Below are 21,581 nucleotides of genomic sequence, written 5' to 3' on the forward strand. Positions count from 1 at the left end.
AATTCCTCTGTAAGTGAGTGCTACGGTTTTTTGAATATTTCAAGGTTTCACGACCAAACGGGAGAAAAACGCACCAGGCGATGCCTCGTGATTTAACGCACCACTTTCAGTCGCTTCACTTTGCTGCAAGGAGCGCTGAATTTCAGGTTGCGGGAAAGAGGAAAGGTGGTAGAGGATCAAACGCATCCGTAATGTCATTAGTGCTACGGTTACAGTAGACTCAGACTGTCCCAGCAGGCTCCACCCTTCCCGGCGTTGCCAGCGATGCTCTTAATTTGTCGGTTGTAACAGTAATTTTGAAGGTTGAAAATCAGTTACCCTATGATGACATTGAAAATGTCAAAGGAGAACCTTTTTGTTTTTAAAAAAAAAATGGAAACATGTAAGAAACATTCTTAGAAGTCCACCTGACCGTCAACGGGTTAAAGCAACAATAATGTTTCTTGAGAGCGATTTATTTCAAATATTGAATGTATTTACCTTGTAATATTTACATCAAAAGAAACTATTTCCATTGTGGAATGGGCCGTGTGATTGCAATGCAATGTCGTGCTGTACGATGAGTAGATTGATTTACCATTTTAAATCTGTATGTAGTTAAGGTTCGATTACGAGGGTGTTCCCAACAAACATCTTCATAATAGATTCTTTACCATACTTCCAATGGGGAGTATTGATAGTCGATGGTTCAAGCCTCGCTATTGCTCTTAAGCATGTTTTCTAATGGACCTCAACGCCCAGGTTACGATGTAATGGGGGTTGCCCCCTTCGATCGAAATACGTCTAATACATAGAAATAACGGGGAAAAGTGTTAAGTGTTATCCCGTAAAATTGTTAAAACTACCCCGTAAACTACCTCAATTTGTTGGATGATATGGACACTTCCAATTAATTTTGGTAGTACCGCAGCTCAAGTTGGGGTAGCACTGCAACATTCGGGTTAGGAACCTAATGCATTGGGACATTACCTACCGCAATTAATTAGAAACGTCCAAGTTGGGGCTCAACCCCGACTTTTTTTCCTGCGATAAGCTGTGAGTCGTTAAATTCATTTTTGTGCAGATAAATGACGTAAGGCCACGCTTGAATCCAAGAATTTCTATCTTTAAACTGTTAATTTTAAACTTTCTTCCATCAAAATGAGTTGGATGTGCACTGTCAGCAGAACTTTGGAATACTTGTAAATACGTTTATGTATTTAAAATTGGCCAGTAAATGCAACTGGGAAATAATGACAATGGCTGTACATTATTTTTTCCATGGTTTCGTGCACTATGAACCCATTTTTGATCGATCAATTTTCAAGGACTGGTGTTCTGTAAATTTTTGTGTATTATTCAATCCTCAATAGCTTGGTTGTGTATGGATCGAACGTCTTCTGATTAAATCAATTTACTACAAAATTTTGATGAGGAAACAATGGAATAAATATTGATTGCATTCAGAAATGTTAAAGAAGGAAGGAAACGTCCTGCCACCCGAGGTTCAAGATGCATGCATGCTTTCAATATTTCGGAAAATTGTCATGTCATAGCAATTAGGCAACAGTGTGTCTGCGGTACACAATGAGGGAAGCTTAGAGAGATGGATGCCGGATGCGGATGTTTGGATAATAACTTTAATAGCATCAAGTACTTAGGGAAATTGAAGCCTTTACTCATTACGCCTTTTTAAAAAGCGAGTCCTTTGATTTATGATCTTTCAAAAATAAACACCATTAACGCTCTTGAAGCGCGAGGTGTTAATTTCTTCTGCTCACCTACTGTTTTCTTTGCACACCCTCGCCGTGAATTCCCTTTAGCGGGACTCAGGGGGAATCCGCGGCTAATTAAGGGATCGGGAGACCTCGCCCGGAAAATATTGAAAATTTATTTTCAGGGCATTTAGTAACAACAACTCAATGATAGAGTGAGAATGATCTCCATTATTGAGTGAACTACTTTAAATGTCACAAACTGCACTGGAAAAAAACACACATTGGATCTAGAGTCCAGACCCTTGAAAACATTGACAAGAAAAAAAAAACCTCTTGATTCAATCAGATTTAAGCTTAAATCAAAAGGAAATCCGCTCAAATTAAGAGGCTTGGTTCTTGATTTAAGCTTAAATATGATTGAATCAAGAGAAATTTTTCTTGTCGATGTTTTTAAGAGTCTGGACTCTGGATCCAATGTGTTTTTTTTTTCCAGTGTGATTGCGGTAGACGCAAGGGTCGTAAGACAGTGAGCTAGTGAGTTGGAATTGTTTAGCCAACGTGCTTAAAAATCAGCATAAAGTTGAAAATCTCTATACAGAGGGAAAAAGTTCATATGAGCACAATTTCCCCTCAAAGAGATACGCTGTTTAAGAAGGTACGGTGTGTGAGGATTTGCCCAATATGGCCGAAACGCGTCTGTAGTTGCCTTTTTGAGTGGCCGATACTAGTGTTGCACCAAACAGCGTATCTCTTTGAGAGCCTTTCCCCTCTGTATTGAGATTTTCAGCTTTATGCTGATTTTTAACGCACGTTGGCTAAAAAATCCCAATTTTCTACTTTGAATGTTTTTAAAGAAAAAATCATGTACTCGAGTTCAGGGTTATCAACTCTTGTCGACTTGAAAATATCAGTAAAACGAATGTTTAAATACTTCAAATTAATGATTTAATGTAATTGTGTTGATAACTGTTCCAAATAATTAAATCAGAGTTTTGCAGCGTTGCCTCTTAAATTTTGGTCTCCACTCCTATGCTTCATGTAGTGTTAGCTAACAGAAATATCAGGGATCAATAGTTGCTCCGAGTCTAATGTCCACTAGTATTTTCTTTCTATCAGAAACAAATAATATTGCTTTAATAATCGGTCAAAAACGAGCATTCCACGTTAGCTCATAGAGTGATCGAAAAACTAGTGGAATTCGATTCTCGGTTCTATTTGCCCAGACCGTATCGCAGAGATTCTACGGTTCATTTGAATATTAATCTCGTTTTATCATGACCCAAATGCTTATGAGCCTTAAAACTAATTTTGATGATTGATTTGTGATTGCAGAATTGGGGCCTTCAAATTAAATTCGTAGAGCCTGATGATGCAGGAATGTACGAATGCCAAATTTCAACTCATCCGGCTGTCAGTATATTTGTCGAGCTGAAAGTAATCGGTGAGTAATTTTCTCTTTTCTACATGTTACATTTGCACTCAAGGTGGTCTTTTCTTGATGCACTTCACTTACTAAGTGCATAGTGAGACAACGTTTTTCTTCGCACGTATTTTTTCCCCCTTCGCATGTCTCAACTCCCAACTTTTCTAAATGTCGCAGGCAGCAGTCCAATTATCCAGAATTTAAGAAAAGTGCAAGCCCAAAGATACACTAAAGAAATCCCAGTTTGAATCGTTATTTGATGGTTTCGTTACCACGTCATTTATTAAGAATTCGTATTCTTTAAGCAATTTTCCTCTTTTTTCTGGATGACAGAAAATTCTAAAGAAATCTCATGGCACTCGAGTATTCTCTTTCTATTATGTAAAAAAATTAGTTTACTTCTAATTTTCCTAACTTTAAAATAAATTAGTATAATTTTTACTGTTCATTTTACGTAGATATTAAAACCGTGGATTGTGGGTCGGACCATGAGCAGGCCTGAGTGACAGCCTCCAAGTATGATGAAATCTTAGTGTCTGTAAAACTAAAGATAAGTCTCGTCAAAAACACTGAATGGTTGTGCAGCACTGGGCTCTGCTGAGAAGTTTCTTTCCGACTGTCCAATAAGAGCGCAACAATTTCCTTCAAAATTTTGCATATGCAACCCCACGACAGTCAAGTTACAATAGTTGCTGCTCCAATTCCTCGACTGCCTGAAGGCGTATTTTCAACCAAATCTTTTAGATCTTAATCGAAAGTAACAAAAAACTGCTGTCGTGGGGGTGCCTATCTCACGTTTTCAGGAGATTATTAACCTTTTGTCAGAAACCCAATCGCACCGTCACACAGTGGATCGAGTCAAGTAGAGAGGTTGGACATGGAATTTGTGAATAAAACTGCAAATTTTTATGTTTATTTCGTCACATTTTTAATTTTGAGAGGTGATTCTAGAAGAAAATTTTACGAGGAAATCAATGAAACCACTTTCAGAACATCAAAGTTTTGTATAAACGGAGTTATAAGCGTTTAAAGTTTCCAAATTTTGTCCGACCTCTCCTATTGACTCGATCCACTGTGCGTCACATTGACGTATCTACCAGCTGACAAGAAGATAAGATGACGGCCGCCGCCTATTCGGAAACGTAAGCCAATGTTGCAGATGTAACGTTTTCTTCCTAACACAACATTGCGTTGGTTGGATTGGAAGCCACTGAGGGGTCCCAAAAATATTTTGTCCACGGTTGGAGCGGAGTGTAGTTTGTCCTTCAGAAGGGTCTTAATTGAGTCTCTCGGTGTCGATCAAGTAGCCGCTCATCTTGAGCGATGAAAATTCGGACGTCAAACATGACGTGCTCATCGGGCGGGATCAAATTTTATAGGAGGCAGCGCAGAGCCGAATTCGATTCCGATATTGTGCCTAGTCCGAAAACTCCGTTTTATTTGTGCCGTGCTGCGAGGCCGATTTTCTGTGAAACCCGCCGAGTTTTGCTTCTGACCCACGATCCAAGTAGCAGTGATCGCGATAAGTTGCGATTTTATCGATGAATGTAACGCGATTTTGTCAAAGTTGATTTATTGCAATATTTTTGTATACGAATTGCGATAAATTGCGTAAACTTGCAAGGAAATCGCGATTTATCGCAGTATTATTGAACAAAAAATCGCGATAAATTGAGATAAAAAATCGACTTTACAGAGATAGAATTGCAACAAGATCGAGGATAATTGCTCAGATGTTGACGAATCTAGCGACTTTATAGTCAAAAAGTCGCAACTGAATTGCAAAATATCGCGATTTTTCAACGGAAAAATCGCGATATATCGCGGCTTTATCAGCGATGAAGTCGTTAGGATTATCAACATCCGAGCGATTATTCTCAATCTTATCGCTATTTTATCGCCCGGCAGTTTATCACGATATAATCGAGATAAAAAACAAGATATATGACAATTTAATCTCAATTTAATCGACAAATATTAATCGCAATTTTATCGAACCGAAAATTGCGATGTACAGCGATTTAATCGCGATATTTCGCAACTTATAATTCAATAATGTGGTGCTAAATTGTTACCGATATAATCGCGATAATTAACCGATAAAATCGCTATTTATCACGATCACTGCTACTTGGGACTTGAGGACCTGGAAACAACCGAGAAATGCCAGGATCAAGCCAGGATTCTAAATTTTTGGTTTCAAAAACCGAAAATTTAGTTCGCCAGACAGAATTTTTTGAATCGTAAGTTGACCGAGCTTCTTTTCGGTGTACGGTTTTCTAGCTGTGACGGAGAGCTAAGATATTTTTACAATCTGATTTGGCTACGCCGATCGTGATGAGGAGGGACGGATGAGGTGATTCGATTACTGATCCCGATCTAATTTAGGAGACTCCATGAAGGTGGCGGGAAGAAAGCGAGATGGGGACGAATCAGTCCATGGCTGGAATTCGGTTGAGGTGTCGAGCAAGTCTGAAAAAGGGAAACTGAAAAAAAAAACCTCTTGTGGTGTCTTGGTTGGCCGGATGACTGAATTGTTCACTGCTGACCGTAAAAAATGTGAACTGCATTTTGCTAAAAGGAAACAAACTATGTTGCTAAAATAGAGCCAGCAATGTTTTTATGATAAAATCACTGTAAATTAGATCGAACTTTTGAGTTGAATTTGACAAGTTTTAGTGCGTTTGTCGTATTATGAAGAAAGAAAAGGTTGAGGTGTCGAGCAAGTCTGAAAAAGGGAAACTGAAAAAAAAAACCTCTTGTGGTGTCTTGGTTGGCCGGATGACTGAATTGTTCACTGCTGACCGTAAAAAATGTGAACTGCATTTTGCTAAAAGGAAACAAACTATGTTGCTAAAATAGAGCCAGCAATGTTTTTATGATAAAATCACTGTAAATTAGATCGAACTTTTGAGTTGAATTTGACAAGTTTTAGTGCGTTTGTCGTATTATGAAGAAAGAAAAGGTAATAGAGATCCGTTTCCGATTGGCCTCCTATTTCTGGGGTGTCGAGGAATGCAGTTATCGCGGACCAATGGAAAAAGCAGGCTTTTGTCAAATGCCTAGTCGAATAGTCAAATATTTAAACTTAGGTTAAAATTCAGATTATTTTCCTAATTTTGGACAAAATAAATTATCTGCTCTTTAGAGAAAGAATTTTCCGTAAAAATGTGCATCACACAATGTTATTGTAAACGACTTTCATCCCCTTCATGCACATCCATCTTAAAATTTTCATCATGTCATAGAACACAGAATTCTTAAAATTTTAACTTGAAATATTTATGTATAAGAAGCATTTAAAGAGGAAAGAGCAAGAAAAGTTCGTTTTCGATAAGAAAACATATACTGCGGTGCTTGATTTTGTACCCTACCTTGTGATCCATTTTTTCCCCTTTCTTTTTTCTTTTTTATATTGTAAATTAACAATTGAACAAATTTATATACACATTCCTCGACTGCTTTAGTCTTTACAAATTTGTTTTTAACATGAAATAATCAAAAATAACTGATGGTTCCATTAAGATTTTAAGACGCTGAAGGTTTTACTTATTTTGCTAGCTTTAAATTGCTATGTGATCCATTCTAATGCAGGCTATTTATTAGCACCCACCGGGGGTAACCGCGTAGCAGCTGGAGGGGGACCACCAATTTGCCATAAAATTTACTTTGTGTCAGATAGGCTGTGCAGGTTTTCAGCCACCGCGCTCCAGCACGACCATCCGGAATTTTATGGCTAGTTAATTTTATCGCCTCCTCAAATCGCAGAGTTTACTCGAGAAAGGACGCAAACCTCCTATGGATCCCCGCATCACTTACGACCTTTCTCAAATAAGCCGTCCAATCGGAGGGAGCGGGCTTCTAATTATTTCGCCCGGTTTCTTAGCGTCTAGCGGCGCTGCGGGCGCGGGACGCAACCAGCGCGACGGCGACGCTGCAAGGAAATTCCCGCCGCGAAAGTTAGTTAATTCATTCGCGCAACAATCAAAATGGGTTGCGGGCCGGATCCGTCGGCCAACTTGGTCCGAGCGCCCGGAGTAAATAAAATCCGTTTCAATTTGTAATTTAAATTACAACAGCGCCCGATGTAAATACGCCCCACAGACGCGCTCTTGCCGCGCGGAGCAGCTTTTTGTCGCCGTCGCGTCGAGCGAGCGCTGAGGTCTCCCATTTTTGCCGGTCGAAATTTTGGGGGAAAAGTAAGGATTGTGATCTAACCACAAGGAGTATTTACAATCACACGGAGAAAAATACTTCGTGCGTGGGACCCAAAGTAGAGGTCAATGGATCTCTGAAGTTTTCGGATTGAGCATCTGAACACTTAAAGTCTAGCTGCTGAAGTTCAGGTCTGACATCTGAAACTTCAGGTCTGACATCTGAAACTTAAGGTCTGGCATCTGAAAATTCAGTTCTTACATCTGAAGTACTTCAGATGTGAGAACTGAGGTTTTTCGGATGTGAAAACCGAAGCATTTCAGATGTAAGAACTGTAGTTTCAGATGTGTGATCCGAACCTCGACAGCTAGACCTTACGTGTTCAGATGCTTAATCTGAAAACTTCAGAGATCCATATGACCGAAACTTCGGGTACCACGCACGAGGTTTTTTTCTCCGTGTAATCAGGGTGATCCAAGGTTAAACAGCCAGACTGCAGGAGCGTGTTATATGGGTCAAAATTAGATTTTTTTGTCAAAAAGTTTTAAGTTAAAAAGTTTTTTCCCCAAAATTGTTCCCAGTCGGAGCTACGGCCCCCCAATATTTTGGAAAGTAAATAGATTTTCCCAAATTTCGGCAATGGTTGTGAACCAGATCTCATGAAAATTTGTATTTTTCTGTACTTTTATGCCCTGAATTCATAAATGATCTAAAAGAAATCGAAATCTCAATTTAAAGAGGGGGTTTGGGGTTGTTTCGGCTCCTGCAATCTGGCTGTTTAACCCTTGATCACCCTGTATACTTCAGAGTGAATCACGGACAGTAGGTCTACGAAAAAGAGGTCTACTTAAAAATGTCTAAACTTTTTAGTCTACACTCTAAATGTCTACAATTAAGAAGTGTACTTTTAGAATGCCTAAGAAAGTAAATGTCTACATATAGCCTGATATAGCGTGTCTATTAAAGGAAAATTAAAACACGATGATCCTTCTCCATGGAAACAACTAAAGAAGTAACTGATGTGAGTTCACTCTACCTATTCCATTCAGAAGTGAACTTTCTGAGTATGAACTTTTTTTTAGAGGACATTATTACGTATTTGTAGACATTTTCTTAGTGGACTTCTTAGTTCTAGACATTGTAAATGTAGACCAAAAAATTTAGACTTTCTGCTTGTGGACATTTTTGCTGGAGACCTTCTGTCTGCATACCTTCAGAGTAGAAACCCCGCACTAACAATCGAAGCCATGTGATCGAGTGAGGCAAAAGTTGAATTCGGAAACCAACGCTCAGGTTCGCCTGATAGTGGGACTACATTTTGCAATTAGGAATTATAAATTGTGCCTCAGTTTAAAACCATCGTATGTACCGTTAGTTTCTCTATTCAGGTAAGTGCTTTTACAGATGGGTCGGAAGTTATAGTTCCGAATTGCAAAATGAAGTCCAGTTCGTCATCTCCCGGACGAAGGAACGTAACTCCATTCCAAGGATGCCAAATTGACCCAAACAATTAATTCATTTTACAAAAATGTACCCGCGTAATTTTTATCCAATACATGTCTGATTTTTGCGTGAAAGCTGAGGAATCTTCAATCTTCACACCCGGAGATAATTGAGTTTCATTAAAGACCGAATTTCACTTATTAAATTAAAAAAATGAAATTTCTATTCAAGCTACTCTCAGCGATCCAAGAAACAATGATGAAAACTTGAAATGCGATTTACGCGAAACGTGATTTTTAAGGTATGGTCCTTTCATCCAGAAAGCTCTCCAACTGAGCACCATCGTATGGGATCGTTAAGATCATTAGTTCTTTCGTGTTAAGTAAAAACCGAGTAACGTCAATACACGTTCTGAGTCGTTCTGTGTTTCTTGCATAGCGCGGTTGATTTAGACTTCCACTTACGACAGAAGAATGGAGCATAAGAGCCTTGTTAATCGGTCATAATACCAACAAACTGAAAGGTCACTAATGCTTTTACAAGCCCTCACGTCGACCGGTGGTCCGTTCCAGGGCATCAATGATCCCTATAAGTTTGCTCGTATTTTAATCGTGCAACGAAAACCTTAGTGGCATCATGACCCCTTCGAGGAGAACTTGAATCACTCAATTATGAGACGACCTACTTCTGAGGGAAATAAAAGTGCAAACGACAAAGAAACTTGTTGGAGCAAATAGTTTTCAATGAGTTGGACGTATTTCTGCTAAAAGGAAGCAGAACCGGGTGGGAAAGAAGGAGTGTGTTTGTTAGTTGAGGGCCATAAAAATGGCGGTCAGCGCGAACCGCGCATTGGCCCCTACAAACCTAAGGAGATACTTCAAGCATTGCGCAGTGCGTGAAGTATCCCGTTAGGTTTGTAGGCGTCAGTGCGAGTTTTGCGCTGGCAGCACGCCACTCCGCTCTGTGTAAGGCTCTAAAACTCGCAGAGTAAGCGTTTTTCAACCCTTAATTTTGACATGTTTGCTCAATCTTCATTGATTATTCTCATTTAAATTAATGGAGGAAAAAAAGTATTAAAGGAAAGTGTACTGTAGGTTTCGCACGTATTAAGTTGGTTCCCTGTCAAAATTGCGCTCTACCCTAAAACAGTTCTCGCGAATAATTCTCGGAAAGCTTTAAGAGTGTGCCATTTTTAATTGAATGGTATATTTCAGTGGGATTTTTTCTCACCGTAATAAGACCTTGGAAAAAAATTTTGTGGAAAAATTTGACAACACGAGGTACTATATTCACCCGCTTCTAATTAGTTCGCCACCATCCCGCCGCAATGTTTCCAAGCTTCGCTTCGCCACACAGTGGATTGAGTCAATGAGAGAGGTCGGACAAAATTTTGAAACTTCAAAACCTTATAACTTCGTTAAAACAAAACTTTGAGATTATAAAAGTGGTTCAATTGGTTTCCTCGTGAACTTTTCTTCTAGAAGTACCCCTCACAATTAAACATGTGACGAATTGAACATCAAAATTTGCAGTTTTAGCCAAACATTTCATGTCCGACCTCTCTAGTTTACTCGACCCATTGTGCGCCACGGTAAAGATACGATGATTAAAAATGGAGCTGGAAACCTGTAAGTTCCAGGGCTACAGGGGAAAAAAATAACGAGATGTGATTTCGGAGATTGCTTTGATGATGACATCACCCGAATCGTTCTTTCCGCTGTGTTTTCCATGTTTTCATGCTGTTTTTTTCTACCTTTTTTTTTTGTATTTCGTCGGGCCTAGCACGTAAACTTACTGTTTGCCAACGAGTTTCCGTTTTGCAAATGCATCCTTTCATGTTTGCTCAATCCTCCCAGTCGTGCATTGTTGTCCTCCATGATTACTTTACGGGTCTTAGTTTCTCGGGCATGAGGTGGAATTTGGGCACGAGGAGTTTTGTTTTTCCTCGCTTTATTTCATTGAATGCAAGAATACTACTGATAATGTGAATCGAGGTATGCCCATAGAAAATGTGTGCCATGGACGAAGTTCTACTGCTAATCCATTGCTTTTCTATATGAACTTACGCTCTAAAAACAGACCGTTTGTGTCGCTTTGACATCAACATGTCTCAATCATGTCATCAATCTGCAAGGCTGTAGCGCTGAATTCCGAAATTAATTTTTCAGTGTATAGTTTTAGTGATTGTAAGTAGACTGGGTTACTTCGAAAAACTTAATTCGGATGTGGTTCAATACATATTACCGTATGTATGCCTTTACTTTACGCATCAACAATGAAACTGCAAAATCACGTACTTTGAGGAAGTTTTAGTTTAAGACGTGTTTTGTAACGTCACTGTTAAATGCCTTTATTTTTTCACTCATCAATATCAAATCTTGTTACATTATTATAAACCTAAAAATTTACAAAGCCTACAAACCTAAGAGGATACTTCACGCAAAACGCAATGCTTGAAGTATCCCCTTAGGTTTATAGGCGCCAATGCGCGTTTAACGCTTTGAAATAAATGTTGATGACTAAAATGCGAAACCACGTATCCCCTTTGCGGCATTTCAACGTGGCTATAGAAGTCAAAGTATGAAAATCATAAAATTCATCCGAAAATAAAGAAAAAAGCATTGTAGCCATCAAATTACCATATATTCTCAATACGGGCCTCGCAGGCCCGGGTTAGTCATTCGTGTAGGTAAAAACGGTCAGTCGTCTAAGGGTTAATCATCAACATCTATTTCAAAGTGCTAAGCACGCATTGGCGCCTACAAACCTACCGGGATACTTCAAGCATTGCGTAATGCGTGAAGTATCCTCTTAGGTTTGTGGGCTTTGTAAATTTGTTGGTTTAAAATAATGCTGTAAACGAACCAGATTTGAATTTTGTGTTCAATTGTTGCAGAGGCGATAGCGGAGATCGTGGGGGCGCCGGACCTGCACATCAAGGGCGGCTCGCGGCTGCGGCTGGTGTGCGCGCTGCGGGACTCGACGGAGCCGCCGGTGTTCGTGTTCTGGTACCACGGGCCCCGCATGATCAACTACGACCGCGAGCGCGGCGTCACCGTCCGCAGCGACCTCTCCGGCTCCGTCCTCACCGTCGAGGCCGCCAACACCTCCGACTCCGGCAACTACACCTGCACCCCCTCAAACGCCCGCCCCGCCTCCATCAACGTCCACGTCCTTAACGTCATGAACGGTGAGTCCGCAATAAGACGCATATCCCTCTCTCTCTACAGCACATTGGAAAAAAAGACATTGGATCTAGAGTCCAGACTCTTGAAAACATTGACAAGAAAAAGGACTCTTGATTCAATCAGATTTTTGCTTAAATCAAAACGTAATCCGCTCAAATTAAGAGGCTTGGTTCTTGATTTCAGCTTAAATCTGATTGAATCAAGAGAATTTGTTCTTGTCGATGTTTTCAAGAGTCTGGACTCCAGATCCAATGTGGTTTTTTCCCAGTGCATGCTCCTTCTGAGGGTTGCCGGCGGTCTGGTAAACCTGAAAAGCCAGGAGATTTACGGTGGCCCCGAAAAGTCAGGAAGTCAGGGAGCTCATGAGAAAAGTCGGAGACTTTTTCGAGCAGTATTTGACAGAACTGTAAAAAGAAAATTAATCCGAGTTGATGTTTTGTTCGAAAGTCAGAAAATTCTAAAATTTTGGAATCCAGAAGTAGTAAAAAAAGTCACGGAATAAAAGTCAGGGAATTTCATAATGAAGAAATTTTGGAAACCGTGACTTTCTCACACTAACCCACCCGCTTAAAAAAATTAATAAACTGTCTGTGTTGGGGGAAATCGTGAGTCCTCATCTTCTCATTGAAAAATGCACTAATGCTTCGACACTCTCTTCAAGTTCTACTGGGCAGATTTTCAAAAACTTTGTTTTCGTTTGACTCTTAAGACTTCAGGGAATACATGTTTGCCAGATAATACATAAAACTTTCCGTGGAATATGAATGTATAATTAATGTAGGTTGCATTAATTGGGAACTTGAAAAATGGATTTCGCTTTGGAGCGCCCTCTACTTCGCATGATACTTTACGCATTGCCTCGAAAATACTTTAGTTGCCTATCGAGCCCGAAGAGAGGGAGATTTTATTAATTATTCCAAACATGATCTTGGATTGAAAATGATGCCATGATACTTTTTAGCTGTACGAAACTTTTACTAATAATTACGCCATCAAAATTTAAGCAGTTTTGATTATATGAAGCTGTTTTTGGGTTCCATTCCAGAACAGTTTACAGAAAGTGAAAAGGATATAATGAGAGTTGTGAGAGAAGATGAGGTAAAGTGACTTTTAGATTTTAAACAAAAGGTTTGCAAGGTGCAAAAATAATCAGAGGCTATCCATAGCTAAGATCGCATGCTTAAATGCATCACTGAAATTTTGTCGGTGCAGTTTTTTACGTGAGCCAATGTGTGCCGTTATTGCCAAATGTCGAAAAAAGTAACAGGGAAAACGCGTTTTTTCTGGTCTTTCTCCCTATAAACCTTTCAGCAACAGAAACTGATGAAAATGATGTCAGAATAATTTGTAAGTAGCGGAAGAACTTACGAGGAGTATCGATCAGTTTCGAAGAAAAGTCTTGTAAAAGCACCCTCACGCTCTGGATTATTCAATACAGGCTATTTTAGGAAAGATGCACTTAAAAGTATTTGCAAGTGCTGAAACTATCGCTAATGCTGCAACTACAACAAAAGCTATTCGGAAACCTCCTTCCTCGATTCCGTGAAAGATCAGGATTCCAGCGGAGACCATCAATAGTTTTGAAAAGAGCCGTTTCAGTCAATTTATTTGAGTCTCTAAAGACCGCTTCGGCGAAAATCCGCGTTGAGCGTGATTTACAAAAACCCTAATCGAGTCTCAAAGCACAGCGTCCGCGGGCTTACGAGGGCTATGCACACTTAGGCAAGCAGAACCCCAACTTTAAATTATTTTTTAACTGGATTAAAGTTTGAGGAACTCCCCCGCCCCGCCGCGCCCCAGTCTCGGGTGTCAGAATTTGTGTTCCGCCGTTTTATTGGTGAATAAATACAGGCCCTCAACGCCCGCGAAATGTGTGTGAGGAAGTTTTTAAATTAAAGCCCGGGAACTATGAATAAATTTGCCCGGGCTCCGCGGAGCTCAAACGAGGAACTTGCATACATTTTGAGGAGAAGTCGGGGCGAGAACACTTGTTAAACTATCCCAACTTCGAATTCGTCAAGGAGCGAGTTTCGAGCGATAATTTTCCCCGGCGAATCCGTATCATTAAGCCCGGGCATTATGCGAAAATGGCTCCCGAGAAACACCAAGACACCACTTCGGCCGGGATTTAAAAGTTTAATGTAGGTATGAAAAAAAAAAGGAGAAATAGTGCCTCACCGAAAAAGAAAAAGGAGTTTGCGACGATATGCCGCACAGCGGATCGAGTCAATGGGATCCCAGATAAGACGTAATATTTTTACAATATTGAGCAAATATTGTCAGTATTGTCGCAATATTTACACAATATTGACAATATTTTGATAATATTTTAATCAAAATTATTTTTTCAAAAAATATTTAAAGAATCTTTATTTAGTATTTTTAAAAATAATATGTTTACCCAAAATATTTTATTAATATTTTCACAGTATTGACACAGTATTTCGCAGTATTTTAAAGTAATGGCACAGTATTTATGCCAAAAGGAAATATGGTGTATACTTTTAACATTGGCTCAATATTTGACCAATATTGGCCCAATGTTTGCATAAAGAAGAAGAAGAATTTGACATCAAAATTTGCAGTTTCAGTAAAAAATGTCATGTCCGACCACTCTTATTGACTCGATCCACTGTGTGCCGTGCTTAGGGAGAGACGCCTTACAACCCTAGTAGCAGAGTTATATAAAAAATTTGTTTTTAAAAGTATAAACCGTAAATAACCACAAGCTAAAGAATATTCATTGTTTATGTAATGGATGTAAAGTTTTTTAGTTAAAAGTTTACTAAAAAACTTATTTTATTATGTAACCCTTAGTATAAAAGTTATATAACCAAATTCAAAGAGTGTATAAAATGAATTTTCATTATTCTTCCTGGCTGGTAGCGCACTCTAGTTATGAAGTGTGCAAGTTTTCATATGCGTTACTACCAGGTGGTGGATCATCGTAGAGTTGTGACTTACCTTAAATCCGCGCCGTCCTAGTCGGGATTAGAACCCACGCTTCGGGATGGAGTTGCAATCCGAAGTCCAGTACTTTACCACCAGACCAGCCAGGCTTGATATGAATGGGCCCCTAAATTCAATCTCTTAACTATCGCAGGCCTCTGAGTCCGTAATATTTTGTTTATTGACGGATTCTTATGATATTTTACCAGACTTTATTATTTATTATTTATTTATTTATTGTTTTTTATTTCATGATGTAATTTTTTCATTTTCATTTTTTTTAACTCTCTCTCATTTTTTTAGCTCTCTCTTTTTTTTAACTATCATGATTTTTAACTATCATTTTTTCTAACTCTCTCTATTTTTTTTAACTCTCATTTTTTTAACTCTCTCTCTCTCTCTATTTTTTAACTTTATAATTGCGTCTTTTTCCAGTTTTAATTATTTGGGCCTTTTTCTAGTTTGAATTTATGTCGATGTATTTATGTTATTTATTTATTATTATTATCATTTCCTTTTTTCTTTTAAATTTTTATAATATTAATTTAAACATTTTAAAAAAAATCAAAATTTTTAAAATAATATTTAATAATATTTTTAAAATATTAACAAAAATAATTATGATATACTTTAAAAATATTATAAAATATTATTTTAAAAATTTTAATTTTTTATATTTTTAATATATTTTTAAAATGTTTTAAAAATATTCATTGATTGTATTTCAAAAGTACTTTTGAAAATATTTTAAAAATACATGAAAAACATTTTAAAAATATATTAAATTTCAATATTTTTAAAATATTGCTGTCTAACTGGGCAGGGTTATGAGCCAGACACGCTACCAACTGAGGTAACAGGGCTCCTCGGATTGTGTGCCGAGATATCCCCTTTTAACTCGTCTCGGAGCCATTAGTACCTCTAATAATACCTATCCCACGCAGTCTGAGAGTCGAGGGTGTTCATTGAAATGAGATCATCATCATCATTCATGAAAATGAGATAGGTTTACGTTAAAGTCATTCAGGTCATTTATATAACAGTTATAATAAGCAAATTAAGCAAAAGGATACTATGCGTATAAAGAAAATTTATAAAAACCCTTCCTCAATTATATAAATTTTATATAAACGTTATCTTCTGAAAATATGAATAATTATTTTCATGGGCATTTTATATAAAACTTATATACACGATATATAAACTTTAGTTAAAATGGTGATTATATAACCGGTATTAATTCCTTATACGTTTGTTAGGAAGGGGAAAGTGAATCATGCTACTAGGGAAGCATCAAAACGTTGCTTTTCCCGCATTAAAATGTGAAGTTTTGGCAAACGTTGCAATAGTTTTCTTTGAATTTGTCAGATAATTAAGGGGCTTGGAGGACAAGGCGCAAATGCAGTTTTTGCTGTTTCGAGAAATATGTGTTTGAAGTTTTGAAATTACACGGATCCTTTTGGCGGAAAGAGAGTTCAAACTGACTTGTTGATGCTTAAAAATTGGAATTTGGGAGCGAAGTTCTCACAGAGTATGCATGAAGACTAGTTTTACTGGAAATCATTAGTGTCTCAATTCTTTCAAAAACTGCACATATGCGCCTTTTCCGCGTAGTCCCTCAATTTTACTTGCGATTCAGTGTAAGGTGGAAAAGCATGTACAGAAAACTGATGTGGGCGAATCCATAGTCTCCGATGATTTTATTATATTTTTGGTGCATATTGCATGGTGCAGAAATGTTTGCTTTTTCTATTGAATATATTAGTGAGCTATTAAAAACTTTATAAATGGGTATTTTTGTACTTCGAAATCCGTCAATGTTAAACCCTTATGAGAGGTCTAACACGTTCTTAAGTGAAATAAACGAGGGAAAAAGTTGTCTCCAACCTAGGGTACCATTTTCCTATCTTAAGACGAATTTTTAAAATACTTGAATACTGGGTCGTTCTTTATCTAAACAATTTAGTTATTTCTAAAGATGAATATTCGATCGAGAGAAATTTGGCAATGTTTTGATGTTTATACAGTGTGTTTTCTTTATACGACAACGATGCAAATGTGTCATTTCATCGACGAGTTAGTTGGGCTTCCTCTAGGATCAGCGTCAAACAGTTGGAACGAAAGGGGGCGAGGGAGGGGACCAATTTTTGCACGCGACTTTGGCACCAAAACTTTCCTATCGTGGAGGATTTTGTTCCTTAACTTTAGTGTTTCGTACGTTTAACCCAGGGAAAAAAGGGGAGTTCGAGATAAAGTTGACATGAGATATTTTTTCGGTGTGCGACCCTCAATGGGAGGAAAGAACTTGACAAAAAAAGTACCAAACACGAAGAATGGGCCTGTTGCAAACTTTTGCTAGAGCAGAATGAAGAGTTGTTTCCTATAGATAATGCCTCAAAAATCACGATGAGCGCATCGGCAAAGTCTGAAATGCACTCATAACTTCACAATCTGCGTAAGAAATTTGCGTTATTTTGAGCTTCCCGCTTCGAAAACGATACTACGGCACAGGTGAACATTTTGTTAGAGGAGTCGCTCCATCGTCGGCAATATTCATCATGGCCGACGCTTGCGCAGTTCCTCGCGTAATTCGAGGAGAGTTCAAGGTCAATTAAGGCGGGCGAGGAAAATATGAACGTAAACACGCCGATTGTTATATGGTTTAATCCTGTTCAGGTGTTATCTCGTCCCATCACACGTGTTTTGGCGGACTGGCGTCGGCCATGATGAGTATTGTCGCCAATGGAACGACTCCTCTAACAAAATGTTCACCTGTACCGTAGTATCGTTTTCGAAGCGGGAAGCTCAAAAAACCGCAAATTTCTTACGCAGATTGTGAAGTTATGAGTGCATTTCAGACTTTGCCGATGCGCTCATCGTGATTTTTGAGGCATTATCTGTAGGAAACAACTCTTAGTTTTGCTCTGGCAAAAGTTTGCAACAGGCCCATAGTGATCTGAGCCGATATTTTTTGACAGTTAAAAACCGATGTACGTTGATAAGCTACTAACAATCACACTCTAAGATATTGATGATAAAAAAATCTAAATTTTCTGCTTCCTACACCGCTTCCATTCTGGAACGCAATAGCTCTCACCATACCAAACAGGAGAAAAACTTGCGTCGCAAAAATTATCAAATCCTGGGAGCAAATATTTCAAACGCTTCATGCCCCTAGAGTATTCTGTCACACATACAGCTAAAACACTCCAAGAGGCAATTGCTTGGAATAAATCTTTTTGGGGACCTAAGTTGGGTTGGGGTCGGCTACCATGCTGTAACATTGTTGCAAAGCGTAGAGTATCACATGAAAATAAATACAACTCAAAAACCAAAATTGTGTCATTCTTGCGATCAACGAGACAATGATTGAAGAGTGTCACGTTTCTGTAATAAACAATCGAGGGGTTTGGAGGACAAGGCGCGTAAGAGCAGTTTTCGAAAAAATTGAGATGTTAGTGATTTCAAGTAGAACTAGTTTTAATCTCGTATCCTGTAAAAAATTCGCTCCCAAATTCCAATTTTTAAGCATTGAAAAGTCAGTTTAAACTTTCTTTCCGCCATGAAGATCCACGTAATTTCGAAACTTCGAACACGTATTTCTCGAGATAGCAAAGACTGCGCTTATGCGCATTGTCCTCCAAGCCCCTCAATTATTATTATTCCTGAATGATTTGCGCGTTGAATTAACTGATCGCTATAAATTCTTGGAGTGAGAATGAGCCAGTTGCGCTGGTCACAGAATTGTGTTTTGATGCTTGATTTTTGTAGATTAGCTGATATTAATGATATCTGTCCAAACCTTAACTTTCTACGTTCAATATTAATCGAGATATCGCCCTTTGAAAAGTCGGGTTTTCGACGTCATCTACAGCAGTAGTGACCCCCGTGGTTTCTTCCATCTTGCTTTCATCCGATTTTCACGTTGAACAAGCAGTGCAAATGTGTGTTTCCCTGATTGCTGAAAGCAAGGTGGAAGAAACCAAGGGTGTCACCACCGCGCTGGATGACGTCAAAAACCCGACTTTTCAAAGGTCGATATCTTGGTTACTATTGATCGTCGTGGAGAGGTGCTGTTTGGACAAATTTTATTATTTTTAGCTGATCGACATGAATTAAGCATCAAAACACGATTCTGTGACCAGCGCAACTGACCCATTTTGACGGAAAGGGTAAAAATTAATTTTGTTTTTATTCTGTTGCCTCTTTTTCCAGGTGAGAAGCCAGCTGCGATGCATATCGGGAGTCGGAGCGGAGCCGCGTCGCCATTTCAGAGAGACATATTTTATATTTTTCTACTCATCCAAGTTTTCAAAACTGTACATAGTATCCTGGATATATGCTGTACTTCGTCGTTTTTCAGAATCGAATATTTTGTAAGTTGATGTTGAGACCTCATTATGGAGTTTTGTATCATAGACTGTTCCTTGTTCGTGTAAAATCTGTATTTTTCCCCCTCATCGGAGTATTTCGTTACAAAAATAAAATGTGTACATATTACTCTGTCAGTTTACGAATGGAATAAAGTAAATATTTTAATTTACGCCGTTTTGTTTATTTCAGTCCTTTATTTGATTTTTATTTGGATTTTGAACAAATAATCTGACTCAATCAAAGCATCTGCTGATGTTCTAAACTTATTTCAAGTTAGTAGAACATAAGACTAATGTAAAATGTATGAAATGGAACTTGGTTTGAATTTCCTGTCCATGCGAGAAACTGTGACTTGAGTGGCGTTGGAAAGGTGTTTCACTTCCATAAGTCACCGGCTTACTTATGACTAGTAGATCCATCAAATCTCAAAACTAAATTAAACATTACATTCGTAACAATTACAATATATTAGATATTTAATGAAGAGCTGGATTCTAAGAAGCTCACTTTTTGCAACTCCCTCCTTGGATTATCATGATGTTTTATATATTGGTTAAGTTACAGGAAAGAAGCCTTTTCACAAAACTAGCAAACACAAAAATGTTTTTTTGGGGAATGGGAGAAGGAGCCGTAGGAGAAATCTCGATATTTTGTGAAAAATTTGAGATACCAGCCAAAACGAGCGTAAATTTTTTGAACATTCACTTCTGGAGAAAAACTTTCGACGGCTGTTGATTTTTTTTGCTTTAATTTAGGCAATTCTAATATTTTTTGTAAACATTTTTAAAATGTTATGCTCCACACTGGAAAAAATACACATTGGATCTAGAGTCCAGACTCTTAAATACATCGACAAGAAAAAGGACTCTTGATTAAATCAGATTTAAGCTTAAATCAAGAACCAAGCCTCTTAATTTGAGCGGATTTCCTCTTGATTTAAGCTTAAGTCTGATAGAATCAAGAGTCCTTTTTCTTATCAATGTTTTCAAAAGTCTGGACTCTAGATCCAATGTGTTTTTTTTCCAGTGCAGTTTTACTGAAAATACAAAAATACATACATTTTAATGAAAATACTAATAAAAATACAGATCACGCTAAATCGATTGCGCATGGTCCCGAGGCTCGGCGTAGCCTCCTGAGCCGATAAACCGTCAAAAACTAGTGTTTCTGACCGTGTTTCAACGGACGTATGAACGTCCGTAAGGACTTAAGATCGCGAAAAATCAAAATCATCGCTGATCCTAATTGCCAGACATCGCAATTTGATATTTTCATAGTAATTTCCAGTTTTCTACTGATTTTGATCCTCAGATTTTTTTATTTGTCCATTGAATCTGTGTTGATTGGTTCAAATTTTGAAAATTTCGTTCCATTCAAGTCGATGGAATACATACCTACCCTCTCGTTACATGCAAACTTCCTATCATCCTCCTTTTTTTAACTGAACAATTCGCCTTCTGCTGCGTCTGCCGCAATTGTTGTTACGAGTATGTTGTGCGCACTGATTATAGCTCATTACATACTCGACTCTTTGAAGGCGTTAGTTGTGCACAAGTAGCGCAATCTGTCGGAGAACGAACGAAGCAGGTTAATCGATTCGTTCAGTCTCACTTCTGTTGTTCTCCAACAGGGTGCTCTACTTTCACACATTAAACGCCTTCAGAGAGTCAAGTATGTAATGAGTTGAGATTAGCACGCACAACATATTCGTAACAACAATTGCTGCGGACGCAGCCGAAGGCGAATTGAAAACAAACGTACAGTACACGTTGAAAAAAAATTTTAGAACTGTAATTAATATTTTGGCCAATAGAGAGTTGTATTTAATGGTCTTTTTGAGGGGTATTCTCAATAAATATTCAACATAAACTATGTTTCAATACACAAATAAAATATATTTGATTAGAATATATTTGATTAGAATATATATTTGATTTAAATATATTTAGATATTCAGTCTTGGCAGATTTTAACTCGCGACTCAATAAATTTTGAAGTCGATATTAAAAAGAAAACCGAGAACTACAAATTCAGTTAACAACGCAAGAAAAGGAAATGTTAGTGGGCGGTGGATAAGGCTGTGTTTTGGGAGTTCCCTTGAGATTGAAAGATTAAAAGTAATGCAAAAATGAATTACATAAATAAGCTTCCATGGGAAGGTTACCAAGCCATTCAGGTAATCTTTTCGATCTCCAGTCGAGCCAAAACCAGGCTAGTCCGCTTGGAAATGACCCGCTGAGTCCGATTTTCCGGTCGGAAAAGCCCCACGAGTCCGCTGGACGGCGCTACCGACGAGAAACGCACTTTTGCAACACCATCAAAACAGCGCGTTTTTGACGGTTTCTCGGCTCA

The 21,581-nt window shown here is 38.3% G+C and overlaps 1 protein-coding gene across 1 annotated transcript in view; it reads left to right on the forward strand.

Moving 5' to 3' along the window:
• Nucleotides 1-19,398, forward strand: part of LOC109042214 (cell surface A33 antigen) — a 345,787-nt gene extending 326,389 nt beyond the window's left edge. The window contains exons 4-6 of the mRNA XM_019058850.2: nucleotides 3,030-3,138; nucleotides 11,615-11,908; nucleotides 19,071-19,398. Coding sequence (XP_018914395.2) covers nucleotides 3,030-3,138; nucleotides 11,615-11,908; nucleotides 19,071-19,240 — 573 coding nt within the window. The 3' untranslated portion in view covers nucleotides 19,241-19,398. The remainder of the gene's footprint in view (nucleotides 1-3,029; nucleotides 3,139-11,614; nucleotides 11,909-19,070) is intronic.
• Nucleotides 19,399-21,581: the final 2,183 nt, after the last annotated feature.

This window comes from Bemisia tabaci, chromosome 5 (genome assembly GCF_918797505.1).
Source record: "Bemisia tabaci chromosome 5, PGI_BMITA_v3".
Taxonomy (NCBI): Eukaryota; Metazoa; Arthropoda; class Insecta; order Hemiptera; family Aleyrodidae; genus Bemisia; species Bemisia tabaci.